Consider the following 20,957-nt stretch of genomic DNA (forward strand, 5'->3'; position numbering starts at 1 on the left):
GGGGGAAGTGGAACGGGGGGGGAAGTGAACGGGGGGGGGGGGGAGTGTTCGGGGGGGGGGGGGGGGGAAGTGAACGGGGGGGGGGGGAAGTGAACGGGGGGGGGGGGGGGAAGTGAACGGGGGGGGGGGGAAGTGAACGGGGGGGGGGGGAAGTGAATGGGGGGGGGGGGGAAGTGAACAGGGGGGGGAAGTGAACGGGGGGGGGGGAAGTGAACGGGGGGGGGAAGTGAACGGGGGGGGAAGTGAACGGGGGGGGGAAGTGAACGGGGGGGGGAAGTGAACGGGGGGGAAGTGAACGGGGGGGGGAAGTGAACGTGGGGGGGAAGTGAACGGGGGGGGAAGTGAACGGGGGGGGGAAGTGAACGGGGGGGAAGTGAACGGGGGGGGGAAGTGAATGGGGGGGGGCGGGGGAAGTGAATGGGGGGGGGCGGGGGAAGTGAATGGGGGGGGGGCGGGGGAAGTGAATGGGGGGGGGCGGGGAAGTGAACGGGGGGAGGGCGGGGAAGTGAACGGGGAGGGGGGAAGTGAACGGGGGGGGGGGAAGTGAACGGGGGGGGGGGAAGTGAACGGGGGGGGGGGGGAAGTGAACGGGTGGGGGGGGAAGTGAACGGGGGGGGGGGGGAAGTGAACGGGGGGGGGGGGAAGTGAACGGGGGGGGGGAAGTGAACGGGGGGGGGGAGTGAACGGGGGGGGGGGGAAGTGAACGGGGGGGGGGGGGGGGGGTGAAGTGCGGGGGGGGGGAAGTGAACGGGGGGGAAGTGAACGGGGGGGGGGGGGGAAGTGAACGGGGGGGGGGAGTGAACGGGGAAGTGAACGGGGGGGGGGGGGAGTGAACGGGGGGGGGGGGGGGAAGTGAACGGGGGGGGGGGGGGAAGTGAACGGGGGGGGGGGGAAGTGAACGGGGGGGGGGAAGTGAACGGGGGGGGGGGAGTGAACGGGGGGGGGGGGAGTGAACGGGGGGGGGGGAAGTGAACGGGGGGGGGTGAAGTGAACGGGGGGGGGGGGGTGAAGTGAACGGGGGGGGGGGGGGAAGTGAACGGGGGGGGGGGGTGAAGTGAACGGGGGGGGGGGGGGAAGTGAACGGGGGGGGGGGAAGTGAACGGGGGGGGGGGGAAGTGAACGGGGGGGGGGGGGGGATGGTGGGGGGAGCGTACAGGAGGGGGAACCAGAGTGAGAGAGAGAGGACAAGAAAGAGAGAGGAGCAGCGGTGTTAATAATTCATCACACTGAATTGCTGAAACTTCCAGTGCAATTTAACAAGGAAATGTGCTTACAGGTGATACTGGGACGTTGCCAGCCTGTGATGGGTTTATTTCCACGAGCAATTCCTCTGTCTGCTGTTGTGAACGTTATTTTTTCAAATTTGAGGCCTGACAATTATGCGGCGAATGCTCCTGCTCAGCTTCCGGGTCGTTGGCAGCAGTCACTCCGTTACTATTTACCATCTTGCACTGCCCACCCGTCTATTATAGATACAGAAAACAAGCTTTCACACAGACCCACCTCTTGTATGTGAGCAACTATGGCCGTCTGAGTTGTAATGTCTAGCTGCTTGATCCTCTCGATGAATTCTTCCTTTTGTTCACACTTGGGGAGGGAGGAGAACATGGATTGCAAATTACTGTCAATACAAATCTACATCAACACTTCAAAAATGTAATAAAATAAACTAGGACACACCTGGAGCACTGCGAGCAGTTCTGGGCACTGCTCCTTGGTTAGGATATATTAACCTTAAGATTGTATTCTGGTCTGTGCCAAGTCCAGCAATTGAAACACTTCAACCAGGTCCCACTACACTGAGCGAGGGATGCGGAGAGGGAGGGGGGGGGGGGGGGGAAAACAATCTGATCCATCGCAAATATTCTACAGCGCAGATTTACCAGAGTGCTACCTCCTGGACTCCAAGGGTTAAATTACGGGGAGAGATTACACAAACTTGGGTTGTACTCGCTGAAATTCAGAAGGTTAAGGGGTGATTTGATCAAAGTTTTCAGGATATGAAGGGGAACAGATAGGGTAGATAGAGATAAACTATTCCCGCTGGTTGGGGAGTCTAGGACTAGAGGCATGGTTTAAAAATTAGAGCCAGACCTTTCAGGAGTGCAGTTAGGAAACCCTTCTACACACAAAGAGTGGTAGATGTTTGAAACTCTCTTCCGCAAACGGCAATGGATGCTAGACCAATTGTTCATTTTAAATCTGAGATCGATAGATTTCTGTTAACCAGAAGTATTAAGGGATATGGGGCAAAGACGGGAAGATGGAGTTAGGCCACAGGTCAGCCTTGACCTCACTGAATGGTGGAACAGGCTCGAGGGGCTCAATGGCCTCCTCCTGTTCCTGTTCACACTAGGTTCTGAAGATTCCTGCTCTCAGTCCCTGGCCTGGCTTGTTAGAGCGGGGCTATCCATTTTAAGATTGTATTCTGGTCTGTGCCAAGTAAGCTGACTTCAGTCAGAGTCCAGCAATTCAAACACTTCGACCAGGTTCCACTACACTGAGCGAGGGATGCGGAGAGGGGGCAGGAAAAAACAATCCGGACCCATCGCAAATATTCCGCAGTGTTGTCTTAACACGGAGCAGGGCTAAAACTTCTTCTGGTTAATGCAGCAACACTCAAGAAGCTGGACACCATCCAGGACAAAGTAGCCCGCTTGCTCCGCTCGCCTAAACACCCACTCCAATGTTCCCCCGGATTTATTTTTGGGGAGCCTGGCCCTTCCTGGAAAAAGCCTGTCCTGGGCTGCACGGGACTGTCGGAGAACTGAGGGGCCGCACAGCTTGGGGAGGGGTGGGGGGGGGAACACTGACCCACTACCTCCACCACCGCTGCACTGTGGCTGCAGCGTGTAAAAACATAGAAACAGAGAAAATAGGTGCAGGAGCAGGCCATTCAGCCCTTCTAGCCTGCACCGCCATTCAATGAGTTCATGGCTGAACATGAAACTTCAGTACCCCCTTCCTGCTTTCTCGCCATAACCCTTGATCCCCCGAGTAGTAAGGACTTCATCTAACTCCCTTTTGAATATATTTCGTGAATTGGCCTCAACTACTTTCTGTGGTAGAGAATTCCACAGGTTCACCACTCTCTGGGTGAAGAAGTTTCTCCTCATCTCGGTCCTAAATGGCTTACCCCTTATCCTCAGACTGTGACCCCTGGTTCTGGACTTCCCCAACATTGGGAACATTCTTTCTGCATCTAACCTGTCTAAACCCGTCAGAATTTTAAACGTTTCTATGAGGTCCCCTCTCATTCTTCTGAACTCCAATGAATACAAGCCCAGTTGATCCAATCTTTCTTGATAGGTCAGTCCCGCCATCCCGGGAATCAGTCTGGTGAACCTTCGCTGCACTCCCTCAATAGCAAGAATGTCCTTCCTCAAGTTAGGAGACCAAAACTGTACACAATACTCCAGGTGTGGCCTCACCAAGGCCCTGTACAACTGTAGCAACACCTCCCTGCCCCTGTATTCAAATCCCCTCGCTATGAAGGCCAACATGCCATTTGCTTTCTTAACCGCCTGCTGCACCTGCATGCCAACCTTCAATGACTGATGTACCATGACACCCAGGTCTCGTTGCACCTTCCCTTTTCCTAATCTGTCACCATTCAGATAATAGTCTGTCTCTCTGTTTTTACCACCAAAGTGGATAACCTCACATTTATCCACATTATACTTCATGTGTAGCATCTGCAGAACACAACAACTCGCCATGGCTTCTTCGTCAGTGCCTCCCAAACCCACGATCGCGAGAAGAGAGACTAAGGTCGAGAAATAGTAAAGGAGACTATCTCGCACAAAATTATTTGCATTCCATTTTCTTAAAGATTTTTCTGTCGGTTAAAATTCCCTGACATTGAAAGACTGACGATGTATCAGCACCATGGATTGTGTGCTGTTTGCCTCTGGGCAAAGCCCATGCACATTTACATGTAGGCTCACTTCATTGTTCCAAACTGGAGACTTAATATCATTTTGTTTGTACCTTGCCTCCTTTTGGGGCCACGCTGATCCTAAAACACTCGCGTTTTTCTGTACAACGCGAGACCGTAAGACATCAGAATGAAGATGAAGATGGAGGGTCATGTTGTAATGGGACTATTAGCGAAGCTTAAAAGCAAGACAATTGTCCTGTTGAGATGGGAGATAGAGAAGGGAGGCATGTGGAGGGTTGAACTGGCTGTAATTTGTGCTCCTTCTGTGTGCTACCGATGTAATAGAACCGTTTGGCCCACTGTGCCTGTGCCGGTCCTCCACTCCCCCCGTTCTCTTTCCCCGTAGCCCTGGAATTTCTCCCCTTCAAGTATTTATCCAGTTCCCTTTTGGAAGTTACTGTTGAACCTGCTTCCAGCGCCCTTTCAGGCAGCGCGTTCCAGATCACTGATTATGGCGATAAATGGCCACGAGTATGTTCAGGTTAATTTGGCCCATAATAAATCTGTAAGCATTTGACTGCGCGTGAATTAATTCTTGGCGTACGGGCACAGGGCCGCAACCTTTGTCTGCAATATTATAAAAAAGTGCAGCCCGATCTGGAGGAGGGGTTTCTACTGGTGCTGTATAAGAGATGCTTCTGCAATCAGCTCCCAACACATGGGGTCTTGAGTCTCCAGGAAGGATTATGTTGGCCCAGGAGGGGGTGAAGTGCAGATTCACCAGAATAATACCAGGATTAAAAGGGTTAAATTATGAGGACAGGTTGGAGGTGTTTTTTTTTTTTAAAAAAAGACAAAACAAATAAATTTGACACCAAGCCACATGAGAAATTAGGGCAGGTGAGCAAAAAGCTTGGTCGAAGAGGTATGTTTTGAGGAAAGAGAGGTAGAGAGACAGAGAGGTTCAAGCAGGGAATTCCAGAGCTTCAGGCCCAGGTAGCTGAAGGTACGGCCACCGATGGTTGAGCGATTATAATCAGGGATGCTCAAGAGGGCAGAATCAGAGGAGCGCAGACATCTCGGGGGGAGTTGTGAGGTAGAAGAAGGTTGCAGAGATAGGGAGGGACGAGGCCATGGAGGGATTTGTTAACAAGGATGAGAGTTTTGAAATCAAGGCGTTGCTTAACCAGAAGCCAATGTAGGTCAGCGAGCACAGGGGGTGATGGGTGAGCGGGTCTTGGTGCGAGTTTGGACACGGGCTGCTGAGTTTTGTATCACCTCGAGTTAACGTAGGGTAGAATGTGGAAGGCCAGCCAGGAGTGCACTGGAATAGTCAAGTCTAGAGGTAACAAAGGTATGGATGAGGGCTTCAGCAGCGGATGAGCGGAGAAAGGGGCGGAGACGGGCGATGTTACGGAGGTGGAAATAGGCAGTTTTAGTTGTGCTGTGGATATGTGGCCGGAAACTCATTTCAGGGTATAAAGGGATACGGAAGCAAAGCAGATAAATCAAAGTTAAGATACAAATCAGCCATTGTGTAATTGACTGGCTGAACAGGCTCGAGGGGCTGAAAGGAGGTGAGAGAGGCCGAGAGATTTAGAGAGGGAATTCCAGAGCTTGGGGCCAACACAGTTGAAGGCACCCCATAATCTTGTACACGCAAGGGAATATAAGCCTAATCTAAGCAACCTGTCCTAATTTAACCCTTTTATTGCCGGTATTATCACGATGAATCTCCTCTGCACCCCCTCCAAGGCCGATATATCCTCCCTGGAGACGCGCAAGACCCACGGTCTTTGCAAATCCGGTAGGCTTGTAGTGGTGTTGCTCCCACGTGAGATAGACCTGGTGGGTCGAAAACCAATGCACCCTTCTAAGACCATCGTAAAAGCGTTTCTTAGCTTATAAACAAATTCTTTCAAGAAAGGTCATCATCATCATCATAGGCAGTCCCTCAAAATTGAGGAAGACTTGCTTCCACTCTAAAAGCAAGTTCTTAGGTGACTGAACAGCCCAATACAGGAATTACAGTCTCTGTCACAGGTGGGACAGACAGTGGTTGAAGGAAAGGGTGGGTGGGGAGTCTGGTTTGCCGCATGCTCTCGCCGATGAGACTCGAGGTGCTCAGCGCCCTCTCGGATGCACTTCCTCCACTTAGAGCGGTCTTTGGCCAGGGACTCCCAGGTGTCAGTGGGGATGTTGCATTTTATCAGGGAGGCTTTGAGGGTGTCCTTGAAACATTTCCTCTGCCCACCTGGGGCTCGCCTGCCGTGTAGGAGTTCCGAGTAGAGCGCTTGCTTTGGGAGTCTCGTGTCGGGCATGCGGACAATGTGGTCTGCCCAACGGAGCTGATCAAGTGCGGTCAGTGCTTCGATGCTGGGGATGTTGGCCTAATCGAGGACACCGACGTTGCTGCGTCTGTCCTCCCAGGGGATTTGCAGGATCTTGGCGACATCGTTGGTGGTATTTCTCCAACGATTTGTAAAACCTCTTGTAAAAGCAGCTGAGAGAAACAAATCGATTCCCATCAGTTATGCAAATTCAAGGAAATTGACGAGGGGCCATTTGCAGCAAGCATTTTATTTGACGTCTGACTCAGCTACTATTTAAATTGAATGCGCTCTTCATTGTGGCTGGCAGCCACACAAAAGCTGCATCCTGAAGGTGGGTGGTTTGACTTGAGCCATGAGCACAGATCTAGAGGTGCAAATTAACCAGGTCCTAAATAAGAGAGGCCATGAGGAATTTCCCTCTCACTTCCCTTGCCGGAGAAGTCCATGGAACAAACGCCCGATGAAAGCAGTTCAGGCAGAGACCAAACCAACTCCTGGCAAGCAAAAAGGAGCCCAGTACTGCAGATCAGGAAATAGTAAGTTGTTGAGAGAGAAATGTCGGCCAAGACACCAGGAAAAGTTCTCGCTCTCCATGCTCAGCACCAGCGGACCCGCCCGAACAGGCAAGTAGAGTCTTGGCTCATCGGACTACATTGCAACATGGCCGCACTCCCTCAGAACTGTACTAAAGGTGATATGTTGGCATCCCGGCGCAGGGCTGGAACCCACAATATTTGGACTCCAGGCCACACTGCTGCTACCCGAGCCAAGCTGACTCTGGATCGTTCCTTTAAGAGCTCCTTCGCACATGAACATCACTGATTGCATGACACAGCATGAGCCCATGCGCGAGTGCACTTCAGGCAGGTTCAAGCACCGTGCCAGCAAGCTCCTCCCTCCCAGCAGAAGGCACCCTTGTCCAATTTCTTGGTCCAGACGGGTCTGGTCCCTCTGACTGGAAATGTTCAGTGGGCATCACATTATTGAGGTAAGTGGCACCTAGCACCAGGGGTAACCCCATGATTATCTGCACTGGTTTGCACAGTGGTACCCAGCAACTTCAACTAGACCACAAAAAAAAAGTGGTGTCTCTCCCAGATACACGGCTTGCTACACCCTGAAAGGGGACAGATGCCAAAAGGATGCAGACCCAATAGCCGGTGGTAGGAAAACACCAGCTCGCAGGCCGCAATGGGCAGCGGTTCCGAGTACTCACCGTAACCGCACGGTTAAGCACGGTCACGAGGACTGCAGCTCATGTAAAACTAAACAAAGGAGCCGTGGGCAATCGTGTTTCAAGAAAAAGAGAGAAATGCAGTGCTTTGATAGGGCAATGGGGAACGGGCGGGAGGAGGGGGACTAATTCAAGAAGCAGGCACAGGCACGAATGTCCTGATTCTGGGCGGCAAGACACTGGGATCTTCTGATTCAGTGCAGGGTGGCACTGAACTAAAATGTAGCTGCACGAATGTGGATACAATCAGAATTTGTACACATTCCTATCGCATGGAGGCACACTTGACTTGGACTTGAATTACGGAATGGTTACAGCACGGAAGGAGGCCATTCGGCCCCGAGCCCGTGCCGGCTCTCTGCAAGAGCACTTCAGCCAGTCCCATCTCCCCGCAGCCCTACAAATTTATTCCTCTCGGGTACTTAACCAACTCCCTTTTGAAAGTCACAATTGAGTCTGCCTCCACCACCCTTTCAGGCCGTGCATTCCAGATCCTAACCACTCGCTGCTTAAAAATGTTATTTTCCTCATGTCGCCTTTGGTTCTTTTGCCAATCACCTTAAATCTGTGTCCTCTGGTTCTCCACCCTTCCACCAACGGGAACAGTTTCTCTCTTTCTACTCTGTCCAGGCCCCTCAACTGGTGCACAATCATTTTCCAGAATTGAGCACCCATGATGATTTAGGCTTCTCCAGATGCTTTTTTCTTGATTATGAACAGATGAAAAACAATCAAACAACAGCCGGTCGACCAGCTTCTGTCCTGTAAACTTCGCACCAAGTGTCAAACAATCGATTGGAGAATTTCCAGCTTGCAATTGCAGCAGAGGGTGGCACCGCTCTTGAAAGAATCTGTTTTTAAAGCTAAGAAACGCATTGGAAAGAAAACTCTCTCATCACATTCCTACGGGTTCACTAGAGCGAGACTTTACTATTTACCTGTACGGCACATCCCAGCATGAGTAACAGCACCTTCTGCATTTCATCCATGCTCTTTCCTGAAACAAACACAGGGGGACAAAGAAAAAGCTTTAGTCAAAGATAAGCTTGCAATTTCTTTGCAGGAAGTAAGTCTTCACCTTTGTAAAAGTAACCAACTGGATAAAAACAAATCAAATTTCAATCCCGATTACAACCCAGAGACTTTTGCTGGAAAGCGAATGTGTGGCTATTAGGCAAGGCAAAGGATCGGGCTCATCGGAGGTCAGCCGCTGGAGGGGGGGGGCGGGGGGCCCAGTGGGCAGCACACTCGTCCGAGTCAGAAGGTTGTGGGTTCAAGTCCCACTCCAGAGACTTGAGCACAAATATCCAGGCCGACACTCCCACTGCCGTCTTTCGGATGAGACGTTAAACCGAGGCTCCGCCTGCTCGCTCAGGAGGATGCAGAATATCCCGTGGCGCGGTTGGGAAAAGGAGCAGTGCCTAAATCAGTTTATCGAATAGTTTATCTCGTGGCAGCTTGCTGTGCGCAAATTTGGCTGCTGCAGTTCCTACATTACAACAGAGACTACACTTCAGAAAGTACTTCATTGGCTGTAAAGCGTTTTGGGATGTCCTGAGGTTGCAAAAGACGCCGTATAAATACAAGTTATTTCTCTTTTTTTTTTATGTAATCTGCGACAGTACTTTAATCGATAGGAGAGGTCAAAGCTTTTAAGAAACAATCTTTCTGCCAATTCTGAAGTCAATCATTTGGGCTATATTATGAATTAGGATTTCCAAGTAGTGGTTGATTTGTCTGAGCCACAGCTGATACTTTTACAAGGATGCCACCAGAACTGCGAGGTTATACCATCAGGAAAGGATGAGCGATTGAAGAGAGAAGGCTGAGGGATGACCCAATGGTGACCCTTTAAAATGATGAAAAGTTTTGAGGAGAGTAGACAGAGAGAAAGTGTTTCCACTTGTGGGGAAGAGCACAGCTAGAGGCCATCAATATCAGACAGTCACCAAGAAATCAAACAGGTAATTCAGAAGAAACTTCTTTACCCAGAGAGTGGTGAGAATGTGGAACACTCTACCACAGGGAGAGGTTGAAGCGAATAGTATAGATGCATTTAAGGGGAGGCTGGACAAGCGTATGAGGGAGAAGGGAACAGAGGGTTATGCTGATAGGGTTAGATGAGGAAAGACTGGAGGCGGCTCGAGTGGAGCATAAATGCTGGCGTGGACTAGTTGGACCGAATTGTATGTTGTATATTCTATGTAATCCTACATTCTTGTGGTGAGCAGTATTTGCATTGAAAGCTATAATTTAACACAACTGAGCTTGGATAAACTAGAGATGATGAATACTTTCAGGATGGTTTCGGTACTAGTGAGGCTGGGTTGGAGCCAGGGACGGGGGGGGGGGAAATATCTGCGGTCATGCGGGGGGGGGGGGGGGGGGGAAGAGGATCAGAAAACCAGGGTCAGTTGGAAGGAAGACTAGTTTATAAATCATCCTTCGTCTCCCTGAAACATCCTGAAGGGCTTCACATGTATTGAAACGCTCAGTGACTGTTGATTATCCAAGCAAGCTCGACAGCCATTTTGGCATGGCAAGATCCCATAAGCAACAAGGTGGTCAGTTTCTGTAGTCATTGGTCAAGGTAAGAATGTTGGTCAGGACAAAACTGTTCTTAGAATTTGTGCCATGGGTTCTTGAGCCACCAGAACAGGCGGAAGGGCCCTGGTTTTAATGCGTAATCCAAAAGGCAGCAAACCAGCCACCGTTCAGATTATGAGCTCAAGCTCATTATAATTTGTACAATGCTGAACCAAAGACAAGGGTGCTGTCAACCAAATCAAGTTGACAGCTGAATAAGAGATGCTAGAAAGAAATAAATTGCATTTCTATAGCGCCTTTCACAACTTCAGGACATCCCAAAATGCTTCCCAGTCAGTGAAATGTTTTGAGTGTAGTCACTGTTGTAATGTGGGAATTGCAGCAGCCAATTTGCGCACAGCAAGCTCCCACAAACAGCAATGTGAAGACCACCAGATAATTGTTTTAGTGAAGTTGATTGAGGGATAAATATTGGCGAGGGCACCTTCTGCTCTTTGAAATAGTGACACAGGATCTTTTACATTCACCTGAGAGAGCAGACGGGGCCTCGGTTTAGCATCTCATCCGAAAGATGGCACCTCCGACAGTGCAGCACTCCCTCAGCACTGCACTGAAGCATGTGTCTGGATTATGTGCTCAAGTCTCTGGAGTGGAACTTGAACACGCAACTTTCTGACTCAGGAAGGTTAATTGGATGGGTTTAGAGTCCATGATAGAGCAGACTGTACATAGGCTAGGCTGGGCCAGGTGCATTATAAGGTAGATTACAATTGGGCTGTGGCAGGAAATTAAATAGATGGGATTGTGAATTAAGATGCATTGTTAATGGGCTGTAGAAGGCGGCTAAGTGGGTGGGACACTGGACATAAATGGGGAAGTTGTAGGCTGCATCTTTGGCCCATATCCCTCAATATCTTTGGTTAACAGAAATCTCAGATTTAAAATGAGAAATTGACCCAGCATCCACTGCCATTGGGGAGGAGTTAAACTAATATGGCAGGGGGATGGGAACCAATGCAGGGAGACAGAGGGAGACAAAAACAAAAGACAGAAAGGAGATGAGGAAAAGTGGAGGGCAGAGAAACCCAAGGCAAAGAACAAAAAGGGCCACTGTACAGCAAAATTCTAAAAGGACAAAGGGTGTTAAAAAAACAAGCCTGAAGGCTTTGTGTCTTAATGCAAGGAGTAGCCGCAATAAGGTGGATGAATTAACTGTGCAAATAGATGTTAACAAATATGATGTGATTGGTATTACGGAGACGTGGCTCCAGGATGATCAGGGCTGGGAACTCAACAGCCAGTGGTATTCAACATTCAGGAAGGATAGAATAAAAGGAAAAGGAGGTGGGGTAGCATTGCTGGTTAAAGAGGAGATTAGTGCAATAGTTAGGAAGGACATTAGCTTGGATGATGTGGAATCTATATGGGTAGAACTGCAGAATACCAAAGGACAAAAAACGTTAGTGGGAGTTGTGTATAGACCTCCAAACAGTAGTAGTGATGTTGGGGAGGGTATCAAACAGGAAATTAGGGGTGCATGCAATAAAGGTGCAGCAGTTATAATGGGTGACTTTAATATGCACATAGATTGGGCTAACCAAACTGGAAGTAATACGGTGGAGGAGGATTTCCTGGAGTGCATAAGGGATGGTTTTCTAGACCAATATGTCGAGGAACCAACTAGGGGGGAGGCCATCTTAGACTGGGTGTTGTGTAATGAGAGAGGATTAATTAGCAATCTCATTGTGCGAGGCCCCTTGGGGAAGAGTGACCATAATATGGTGGAATTCTGCATTAGGATGGAGAATGAAACAGTTAATTCAGAGACCATGGTCCAGAACTTAAAGAAGGGTAACTTTGAAGGTATGAGGCGTGAATTGGCTAGGATAGATTGGCGAATGATACTTAAGGGGTTGACTGTGGATGGGCAATGGCAGACATTAAGAGACCGCATGGATGAACTACAACAATTGTACATTCCTGTCTGGCGTAAAAATAAAAAAGGAAAGGTGGCTCAACCGTGGCTATCAAGGGAAATCAGGGATAATATTAAAGCCAAGGAAGTGGCATACAAATTGGCCAGAAATAGCAGTGAACCCGGGGACTGGGAGAAATTTAGAACTCAGCAGAGGAGGACAAAGGGTTTGATTAGGGCAGGGAAAATGGAGTACGAGAAGAAGCTTGCAGGGAACATTAAGGCGGATTGCAAAAGTTTCTATAGGTATGTAAAGAGAAAAAGGTTAGTAAAGACAAACGTAGGTCCCCTGCAGTCAGAATCAGGGGAAGTCATAACTGGGAACAAAGAAATGGCAGACCAACTGAACAAGTACTTTGGTTCGGTATTCACTAAGGAGGACACCAACAACCTTCCGGATATAAAAGGGGTCAGAGGGTCTAGTAAGGAGGAGGAACTGAGGGAAATCTTTATTAGTCGGGAAATTGTGTTGGGGAAATTGATGGGATTGAAGGCCGATAAATCCCCAGGGCCTGATGGACTGCATCCCAGAGTACTTAAGGAGGTGGCCTTGGAAATAGTGGATGCATTGACAGTCATTTTCCAACATTACATTGACTCTGGATCAGTTCCTATCGAGTGGAGGGTAGCCAATGTAACCGCACTTTTTTAAAAAAGGAGGGAGAGAGAAAACAGGGAATTATAGACGGGTCAGCCTGACCTCAGTAGTGGGTAAAATGATGGAATCAATTATTAAGGATGTCATAGCAGTGCATTTGGAAAATGGTGACATGATAGGTCCAAGTCTGCATGGATTTGTGAAAGGGAAATCATGCTTGACAAATCTTCTGGAATTTTTTGAGGATGTTTCCCGTAAAGTGGACAAGGGAGAACCAGTTGATGTGGTATATTTGGACTTTCAGAAGGCTTTCGACAAGGTCCCACACAAGAGATTAATGTGCAAAGTTAAAGCACATGGGATTGGGGGTAGTGTGCTGACATGGATTGAGAACTGGTTGTCAGACAGGAAGCAAAGAGTAGGAGTAAATGGGTACTTTTCAGAATGGCAGGCAGTGACTAGTGGGGTACCGCAAGGTTCTGTGCTGGGGCCCCAGCTGTTTACATTGTACATTAATGATTTAGACGAGGGGATTAAATGTAGTATCTCCAAATTTGCGGATGACACTAAGTTGGGTGGCAGCGTGAGCTGCGAGGAGGATGCTATGAGGCTGCAGAGTGACTTGGATAGGTTAGGTGAGTGGGCAAATGCATGGCAGATGAAGTATAATGTGGATAAATGTGAGGTTATCCACTTTGGTGGTAAAAACAGAGAATGGTGACAGATTAGGAAAAGGGGAGGTGCAACGAGACCTGGGTGTCATGGTACATCAGTCATTGAAGGTTGGCATGCAGGTACAGCAGGCGGTTAAGAAAGCAAATGGCATGTTGGCCTTCATAGCGAGGGGATTTGAGTACAGGGGCAGGGAGGTGTTGCTACAATTGTACAGGGCCTTGGTGAGGCCACACCTGGAGTATTGTGTACAGTTTTGGTCTCCTAACTTGAGGAAGGACATTCGTGCTATTGAGGGAGTGCAGCGAAGATTCACCAGACTGATTCCCGGGATGGTGGGACTGACCTATCAAGAAAGATTGGATCAACTGGGCTTGTATTCACTGGAGTTCAGAAGAATGAGAGGGGACCTCATAGAAACGTTTAAAATTCTGACGGGTTAGAAACATAGAAACATAGAAAATAGGTGCAGGAGTAGGCCATTCGGCCCTTCTAGCCTGCACCGCCATTCAATGAGTTCATGGCTGAACATTCAACTTCAGTACCCCATTCCTGCTTTCTCGCCATACCCCTTGATCCCCCTAGCAGTAAGGACCTCATCTAACTCCTTTTTGAATATATTTAGTGAATTGGCCTCAACAACTTTCTGTGGTAGAGAATTCCACCGGTTCACCACTCTCTGGGTGAAGAAGTTCCTCCGCATCTCGGTCCTAAATGGCTTACCCCTTATCCTTAGACTGTGACCCCTGGTTCTGGACTTCCCCAACATTGGGAACATTCTTCCTGCATCTAACCTGTCTAACCCCGTCAGAATTTTATATGTTTCTATGAGGTCCCCTCTCATTCTTCTGAACTCCAGTGAATACAAGCCCAGTTGATCCAGTCTTTCTTGATAGGTCAGTCCCGCCATCCCGGGAATCAGTCTGGTGAACCTTCGCTGCACTCCCTCAATAGCAAGAATGTCCTTCCTCAGGTTAGGAGACCAAAACTGGACACAATACTCCAGGTGTGGCCTCACCAATGCCCTGTACAACTGTAGCAACACCTCCCTGCCCCTGTACTCAAATCCCCTTGCTATGAAGGCCAACATGCCATTTGCTTTCTTAACCGCCTGCTGCACCTGCATGCCAACCTTCAATGACTGATGTACCATGACACCCAGGTCTCTTTGCACCTCCCCTTTTCCTAATCTGTCACCATTCAGATAATAGTCTGTCTCTCTGTTTTTACAGGTTAGACAGGTTAGATGCAGGAAAAATGTTCCCAATGTTGGGAAAGTCCAGAACCAGGGGTCACAGTCTAAGGATAAGGGGTAAGCCATTTAGGACCGAGATGAGGAGAAACTTCTTCACCCAGAGTGGTGAACCTGTGGAATTCTCTACCACAGAAAGTAGTTGAGGCCAATTCACTAAATATATTCAGAAGGGAGTTAGATGAAGTCCTTACTACTCGGGGGATCAAGGGGTATGGCGAGAAAGCAGGAAGGGGGTACTGAAGTGCATGTTCAGCCATGAACTCATTGAATGGCGGTGCAGGCTAGAGGGGCTGAATGGCCTACTCCTGCACCTATTTTCTATGTTTCTATGCCGTTTGCAGAAGAGAGTTCCAAACTTCTACCCCCCTTCACTACTAGAAGGTCTGGCTCTAACTTTTTAGACGACGTCCTCTAGTTTTAGAATATCCAACCAGCGGGAATAGTTTCTCTATCTCCCCTATCTGTTCTCCTTAATATCTTAAAATTCTCAATGAAATATGACACAGGGTAACTTGTGCCAAGCTGAAAAAAATCTAACTTCTTTGCATTTAATAGTTGATCATGAAAGGATTTGGAAGGTTAGACGTAGAGAAGATGTTTCCACTTGAGGGCGAGACCAGAGCTAGGGGCAATAAACATAAGATTGTCACTAATAAATCCAATGGGGAATTCAGCAGAAACGTCTTTACCCAGAGAGTAGTGAGAATGTGGAACTCGCTGCCACAGGGAGTGGTTGAGGCGAATAGATGTATTCAAGGGGAAGCTGGATAAAGACACGAGAGAAAAAGGAAAAGATGGGATTAGATGAAGTAAAGTGGGAGGAGACTCGTGTGGAGCACGGGCCAGTTGGGCCAAATGGCCAGTTTCTGTGCTATAAATATTTTGTAAAGCTCATGATCTATAGGGCCAAACTGTCATGGCTCAAACATGTCAGGCACCTGCCTGCAGGTAGCACATGTGAAAGGAGAGCAGAGAACTTTTAAACAAAAAATAAACAAACTTTTTTTGTTTTAAAGTGGAAATAAGACCCACCAGGGAAGTGCATTTCATTGTTGAATCATTTTACGTTCAGTTGTCAGAGGAAGTTGTAATTGCAGAAGGTTGTGGGGGGAGAGAAAGTGACTAATGGAAACTTTCTGACCTTTTCACTTAAATCCAACCTTTCCAAAAAACAAAGAGCAGAGCTGACGTTAAACTAACAACACGCAGCGTCTCAGCGAGGTGCCGCACAGTACAAATACTCCAAGCCGACAATGGGCCCCCACCCGGCAAAACAAACCCAGCGTACAGCTCAGTCTAGTTTTGCAAGCCGTCTTCCCTTCGCCGAAATAAAATACTCCCAGTTAGGTCACCTGATTTATCTGGCCGTGTGCGGAGGGAGAGGAAGGGTTTTGATGTGGAAAGATGACCCTTTCAAATGATCTCCGCAATCAGGTCGTGGCTTTCTGTGGACAGGGTCGCCTCGACCCAGCAGTCCATCCAGTGCGCAAAAGGACATTAGCCAGGAGTACATTTTCCAGCATCCCTCGGCAAGTCGTGTTAAAGAACATGGAGGGACAAATGCAGCTGTTAAGTCATTGCTGGCACCTATGCAAGGGCTGGGATCAGTTACGTTAAGGTTTAATAAAAGGAAGCATATCAGTATGACAGTTCGCAAAATTGAGGAGATTTGGCAGTCAACATGCTTCCTGCACAGGTCAAACAACATGTGTATCTTTCAATAAAGGTCAAGGCAGCCTTTGATTAATATCTGAAGTGCCGTTTCCTCTGTGCGTCTCAGACCGTGCAACCTGTAGTTGCTGCTTTAAGCTCAACGTCCACCCAATACATTCCCTCTGGCGGTCTGATACAACTGAGTGTCTTGTCGGGCCACTTCAGAGCACAGGCAAGAGTCAACCACATTGGTGTGGGACTGGAGTCATGCATCATCCCAGACCGGGTAAGGATGGCAGGTTTCCTTCCCTCAAGGGATCTGAGCTCCTCTTAGCCCACCGACACCTGGGAGTCCCTGGCCAAAGACCGCCCCAAGTGGAGGAAGTGCATCTGGGAGGGCGCTGAGCGCCTCGAGTCTAATAACTGAGAGCATGCAGAAATCAAGCGCAGGCAGCGGAAAGAGTGCGCGGCAAACCTGTCCCACCCACCCTTTCCCTCAACGACTATCTGTCCCAGGGACTGTGGCTCTCGTATTGGACTGTTCAGCCACCTAACGACTCATAGAAACATAGAAAATAGTTGCAGGAGTAGGCCATTCAGCCCTTCGAGCCTGCACCACCATGCAATAAGATCATGGCTGATCATTCGCCTCAGTACCCCTTTCCTGCTTTCACTCCATATCCCTTGATCCCTTTAGTCATAAGGTTCATATCTAACTCCCTCTTGAATATATTTAACGAACTGGCATCAACAACTCTCTGTGGTAGAGAATTCCACAGGTTTACAACTCTCAGTGAAGAAGTTTCTCCTCATCTCGGTCCTAAATGGTTTACCCCTTATCCTTAGACTGTGACCCCTGGTTCTGGACTTCCCCAACATCGGGAACATTCTTCCTGCATTTAACATGCCCAGTCCCATCAGAATTTTTTATGTTTCTATGAGATCCCCTCTCATTCTTCTAAACTCCAGTGAAAACAGGCCCAGTCGATCTAGTCTCTTCTCATATGTCAGTCCCACCATCCCGGGAATCAGTCTGGTAAACCTTCGTTGCACTCCCTCAATAGCAAGAACGTCCTTCCTCAGATTAGGAGACCAAAACTGAACACAATATTCCAGGTGAGGCCTCACCAAGGCCCTGTACAACTGCATTAAGACCTCCCTACTCCTGTACTCAAATCCCCTGGCTATGAAGGCCAACATACCATTTGCCTTCTTCACCACCTACTGTACCTGCATGCCAACTTTCAATGACTGATGTACCATGACCCCCAGGTCTCATGGCACCTCCCCTTTTCCAAATCTGCCGCCATTCAGATAATATTCTGCCTTCATGTTTTTGCCACCGAAGTGGATAACCTCACATTTATCCACATTATACTGCATCTGCCCACTCACCTAACCTGTCCAAGTCACCCTGCAGCCTCTAAGCGTCCCCCTCACAGCTCATACCGCCATCCAGCTTAGTGTCATCTGCAAACTTGGAGATATTACACTCAATTCCTTCATCTAAATTATTGATGTACATTGATTTATTTTAAGAGTGGAAGCAAATCTTCCTCGATTCCGAGAGACTGCCTATGATTGATTTGACTGAGAACATAAGAATTAGAGCAGGAGTTGGCCATTTGGCCCCTCGAACCAGCAGCGCCCATTCAATAAGATCACGGCTGATCTTCGACCTCAACTCCACCTTCCCGCCCGATCCTCACATCCCTTGATTCTCTTATGGGTCAGGCCCTCTGGATTACTATTCCTTAAACATAATCACTACACTACCGCACTCAGAGGCTCATGATCACTACTTCGGGCAGCGAGGAATGGCCAATAAATACCAGGCTGGTCAGCAACACTCACTTCGCAAGAATGAAATTTTAAAAAACAAAACAATGGACTGTTAGAAGAATATAAACCCATTATTTGTGGATTAAACTGCAGTTTCAACAGGACCCCCTGAAGGAGGAGTATTGAGCTAAATTCACAGCTGGCAATGTTTCGGTGAGGATCAATGCTCCCGTTAAGCTGTGAGGCCGCGTGACGCTCTGGAACTCCCTCGCAGCCGGCTCACGGGCTATGAAATGGAAAAAAAGCGCGGCCCAAAGAAAAATCAAATGGAACATTGGTGGGACCCAATTCAAGACAACGGACAGCATAGGAAGGAAGGGACAGGAGGAGGCCATTCTTCCCACATCATCATCATAGGCAGTCCCTCGGAATCGAGGAAGACTTGCTTCCACGCTATAAATAGTCCTTAGGTGGCTGAACAGTCCAATATGAGAACCACAGTCTTGGTCACAGGTGGGACAGATTGTCGTTGAGGGAAGGGGAGGGTGGGACTGGTTTGCCGCACGCTCCTTCCCCTGCCTGCGCTAGATTTCTGTATGCTCTCACGACGAGACTAGAGATGCTCAGCGCCCTCCCGGATGCACTTCCTCCACTTAGGGCGGTCTTTGGCCAGGGACTCCCAGGAGTCGGTGGGGATATTGCACTATATCAGGGAGACTTTGAGGGTGTCTTTGTAACGTTTCCTCTGCCCACCTTTGGCTCGTTTGCCGTGAAGGAGTTCCGAGTAGATCGCTTGCTTTGGGAGTCTCGTGTCTGGCATGTGGACAATGTGGCCCACCCAACGGAGCTGATCAAGCCTCTTCTACCATTCAATTAGATCACGGCTGACCTGTATCCCAATTCCCATTTACCCTAAATGCAGTTGCATATCCCTTAATACCCTTACCTAACAATCTATCTCAGCTTTGACATTTTCAATTGCGGCCAACCTCAACAGCTTTTTTTTTTCCGCGGGTGGGGGGCGGGAAGTAAGAGTTCCAGACTTACACTACCATTTGTGTTAAGCAGTACTTCCTAAAATCATCCTAGCTCTAATTTTAAGATTTTTCCCCCTTGTTCTGGACTCTCTCCCACTTTCCGCCCCCCGCCCCCTCTCCCAGAGTAAATACTTTCTCCCCATCTACTCATCAAATCCTTTAATCACCACCTCAATTAAATCACCCCTTAATCTTCTATACTCAACGCAATACAAGCCTGGATCTGCGCTCAAAGCAACCAAAGTCATCAGGCCAATTGGAACGTTCAAGTTGCTGCGAAGTTGTTCTTGGTTTTGCAAGGATGCAAACTGTGTAACGTAACCTGGGAGTGAGGCCGGCCAGATTGAATTCTGGCAAGTAGTGCAAGATCACCTGAAGGAGGGATCTGTGCCTTTGTAACAGCCACAATACAATTGTAATTGGTGCAGAGTGAGCCTCAGGAGCCTTCCCCAAACATCACCTGTGAACTCTCAGACATCGGCAGTGTCAACACTTTGCCAACGGTAAAAGTTTAGTCAACAGATCTCTGCGCGTGTGTGCAAGCACGCTGCAACAGAGACCCATTCCCCACCACTGCCGCCTGTCCCCTTGCCTGGCCAGATAGCAGTGCAGGCTCAGCAGTATAACTCATCTCAGGTCATCCGGAGAAGAGTGAGGTAATGCATTTAGGGAGGGCTAACAAGGAAAGGGGATACACATTAAATGGTGCGACATTGAAAAGTGCAGAGGAACAAAGGGACCTTGGAGTGCAGGTTCACAGATCCCTGAAGGTAGCAGGCCAGGTGGATAAGGTGGTTAAGAAGGCATATGGAATACCTGCCTTTATTAGTCGAGGATGGAATACAAGAGCAAGGAGGTTATGTTTGAACTGTATAAAACACTGGTTAGGCCACAGCTAGAGTACTGTGTGCAGTTCTGGTCACCACATTACAGGAAAAATGTGATTGCACTAGAGAGGGTGCAGATGAGATTTACAAGAATGTTGCCTGGACTGGAGAATTTTGGCTAGGAGGAAAGATTGGAGATGCTGGTTCTGTTTTCTTTGGAACAGAGGAGGCTAAGGGGAGACCTGATTGAGGTGTATAAAATTATGTTGGGCCTGGATAGAGTGGATAGGAAGGACCTGTTTCCCTTGGCAGAGGGGTCAACAACCAGGGGGCATAGATTTAAAGTAACTGGGAGGAGGTTTAGGAGAGATATGAGGAGAAATTCCTTAACCTTGAGAGTGGTGGGGGTCTGGAACTCACTGCCTGAAAGGGAGGTAGAAGCAGAAACCCTCACCACATTTAAAAAGTACTTGGATGTGCACTTGAAGTGTCGTAACTTGCAGGGTTGCGGACCTAGAGCCGGAAAGTGGGATTGGCTGGATAGCCTTTGGTTGGCCGGTGTGGACACGATGGGCCGAATGGCCTCCTTCTGTGCTGCAAATTTCTATGATTCTAGGTGCTGTACTTTTGTGCCTGTAGCATAATAATGGCAGTAATCAGAAAAAAAAAAACCCTTGCATTTATAAAGCATCATTCATATCCTCAATACATAGATTTTTGTTAGGCAAGTGTATCGAGCGATATTTCAGAACTTCCCAAAATGCGACACACTTAATGAATTGTTATTGAAATGATTCCGGAGATGAGGGGGTTGTCTTATGAAGAAAGGTTGAGCAGGTTGGGCCTATACTCACTGGAGTTTAGAAGAATGAGAGGTGATCTTATTGAAACATATAAGATTCTGAGGGGGCTCGACAGGGTAGATGCAGAGAAGATGTTTCCCCTCGTGGGGGAATCGAGAACTAGGGGGCACAGTTTCAGAATAAGGGGTCACACATTTAAAACAGATATGGAGGAGGAATTTCTCCTCTCAGAGGGTTGTAAATCTGTGGAATTCTCTGCCCCGGAGAGCTGTGGAGGCTGGATCATTGAATATATTTACGGCAGAGATTTTTGAACAATAAGGGAGTCAAGGGTTATGGGGAGCGGGCAGGGAAGTGGAGC

The 20,957-nt window shown here is 48.6% G+C and overlaps 1 protein-coding gene across 1 annotated transcript in view; it reads right to left on the bottom strand.

The window, feature by feature from the left end:
• The window catches only part of LOC139262794 (protein Daple-like), a 273,729-nt gene that overhangs the window by 121,137 nt on the left and 131,635 nt on the right, over positions 1-20,957 (bottom strand). The window contains exons 5-6 of the mRNA XM_070877946.1: positions 8,386-8,444; positions 1,504-1,587 (exon numbers count right to left, since the gene is read on the bottom strand). Of these exons, the coding sequence (XP_070734047.1) occupies positions 1,504-1,587; positions 8,386-8,444 (143 nt within the window). The remainder of the gene's footprint in view (positions 1-1,503; positions 1,588-8,385; positions 8,445-20,957) is intronic.

Source organism: Pristiophorus japonicus, chromosome 4 (assembly GCF_044704955.1).
Source record: "Pristiophorus japonicus isolate sPriJap1 chromosome 4, sPriJap1.hap1, whole genome shotgun sequence".
Taxonomy (NCBI): Eukaryota; Metazoa; Chordata; class Chondrichthyes; family Pristiophoridae; genus Pristiophorus; species Pristiophorus japonicus.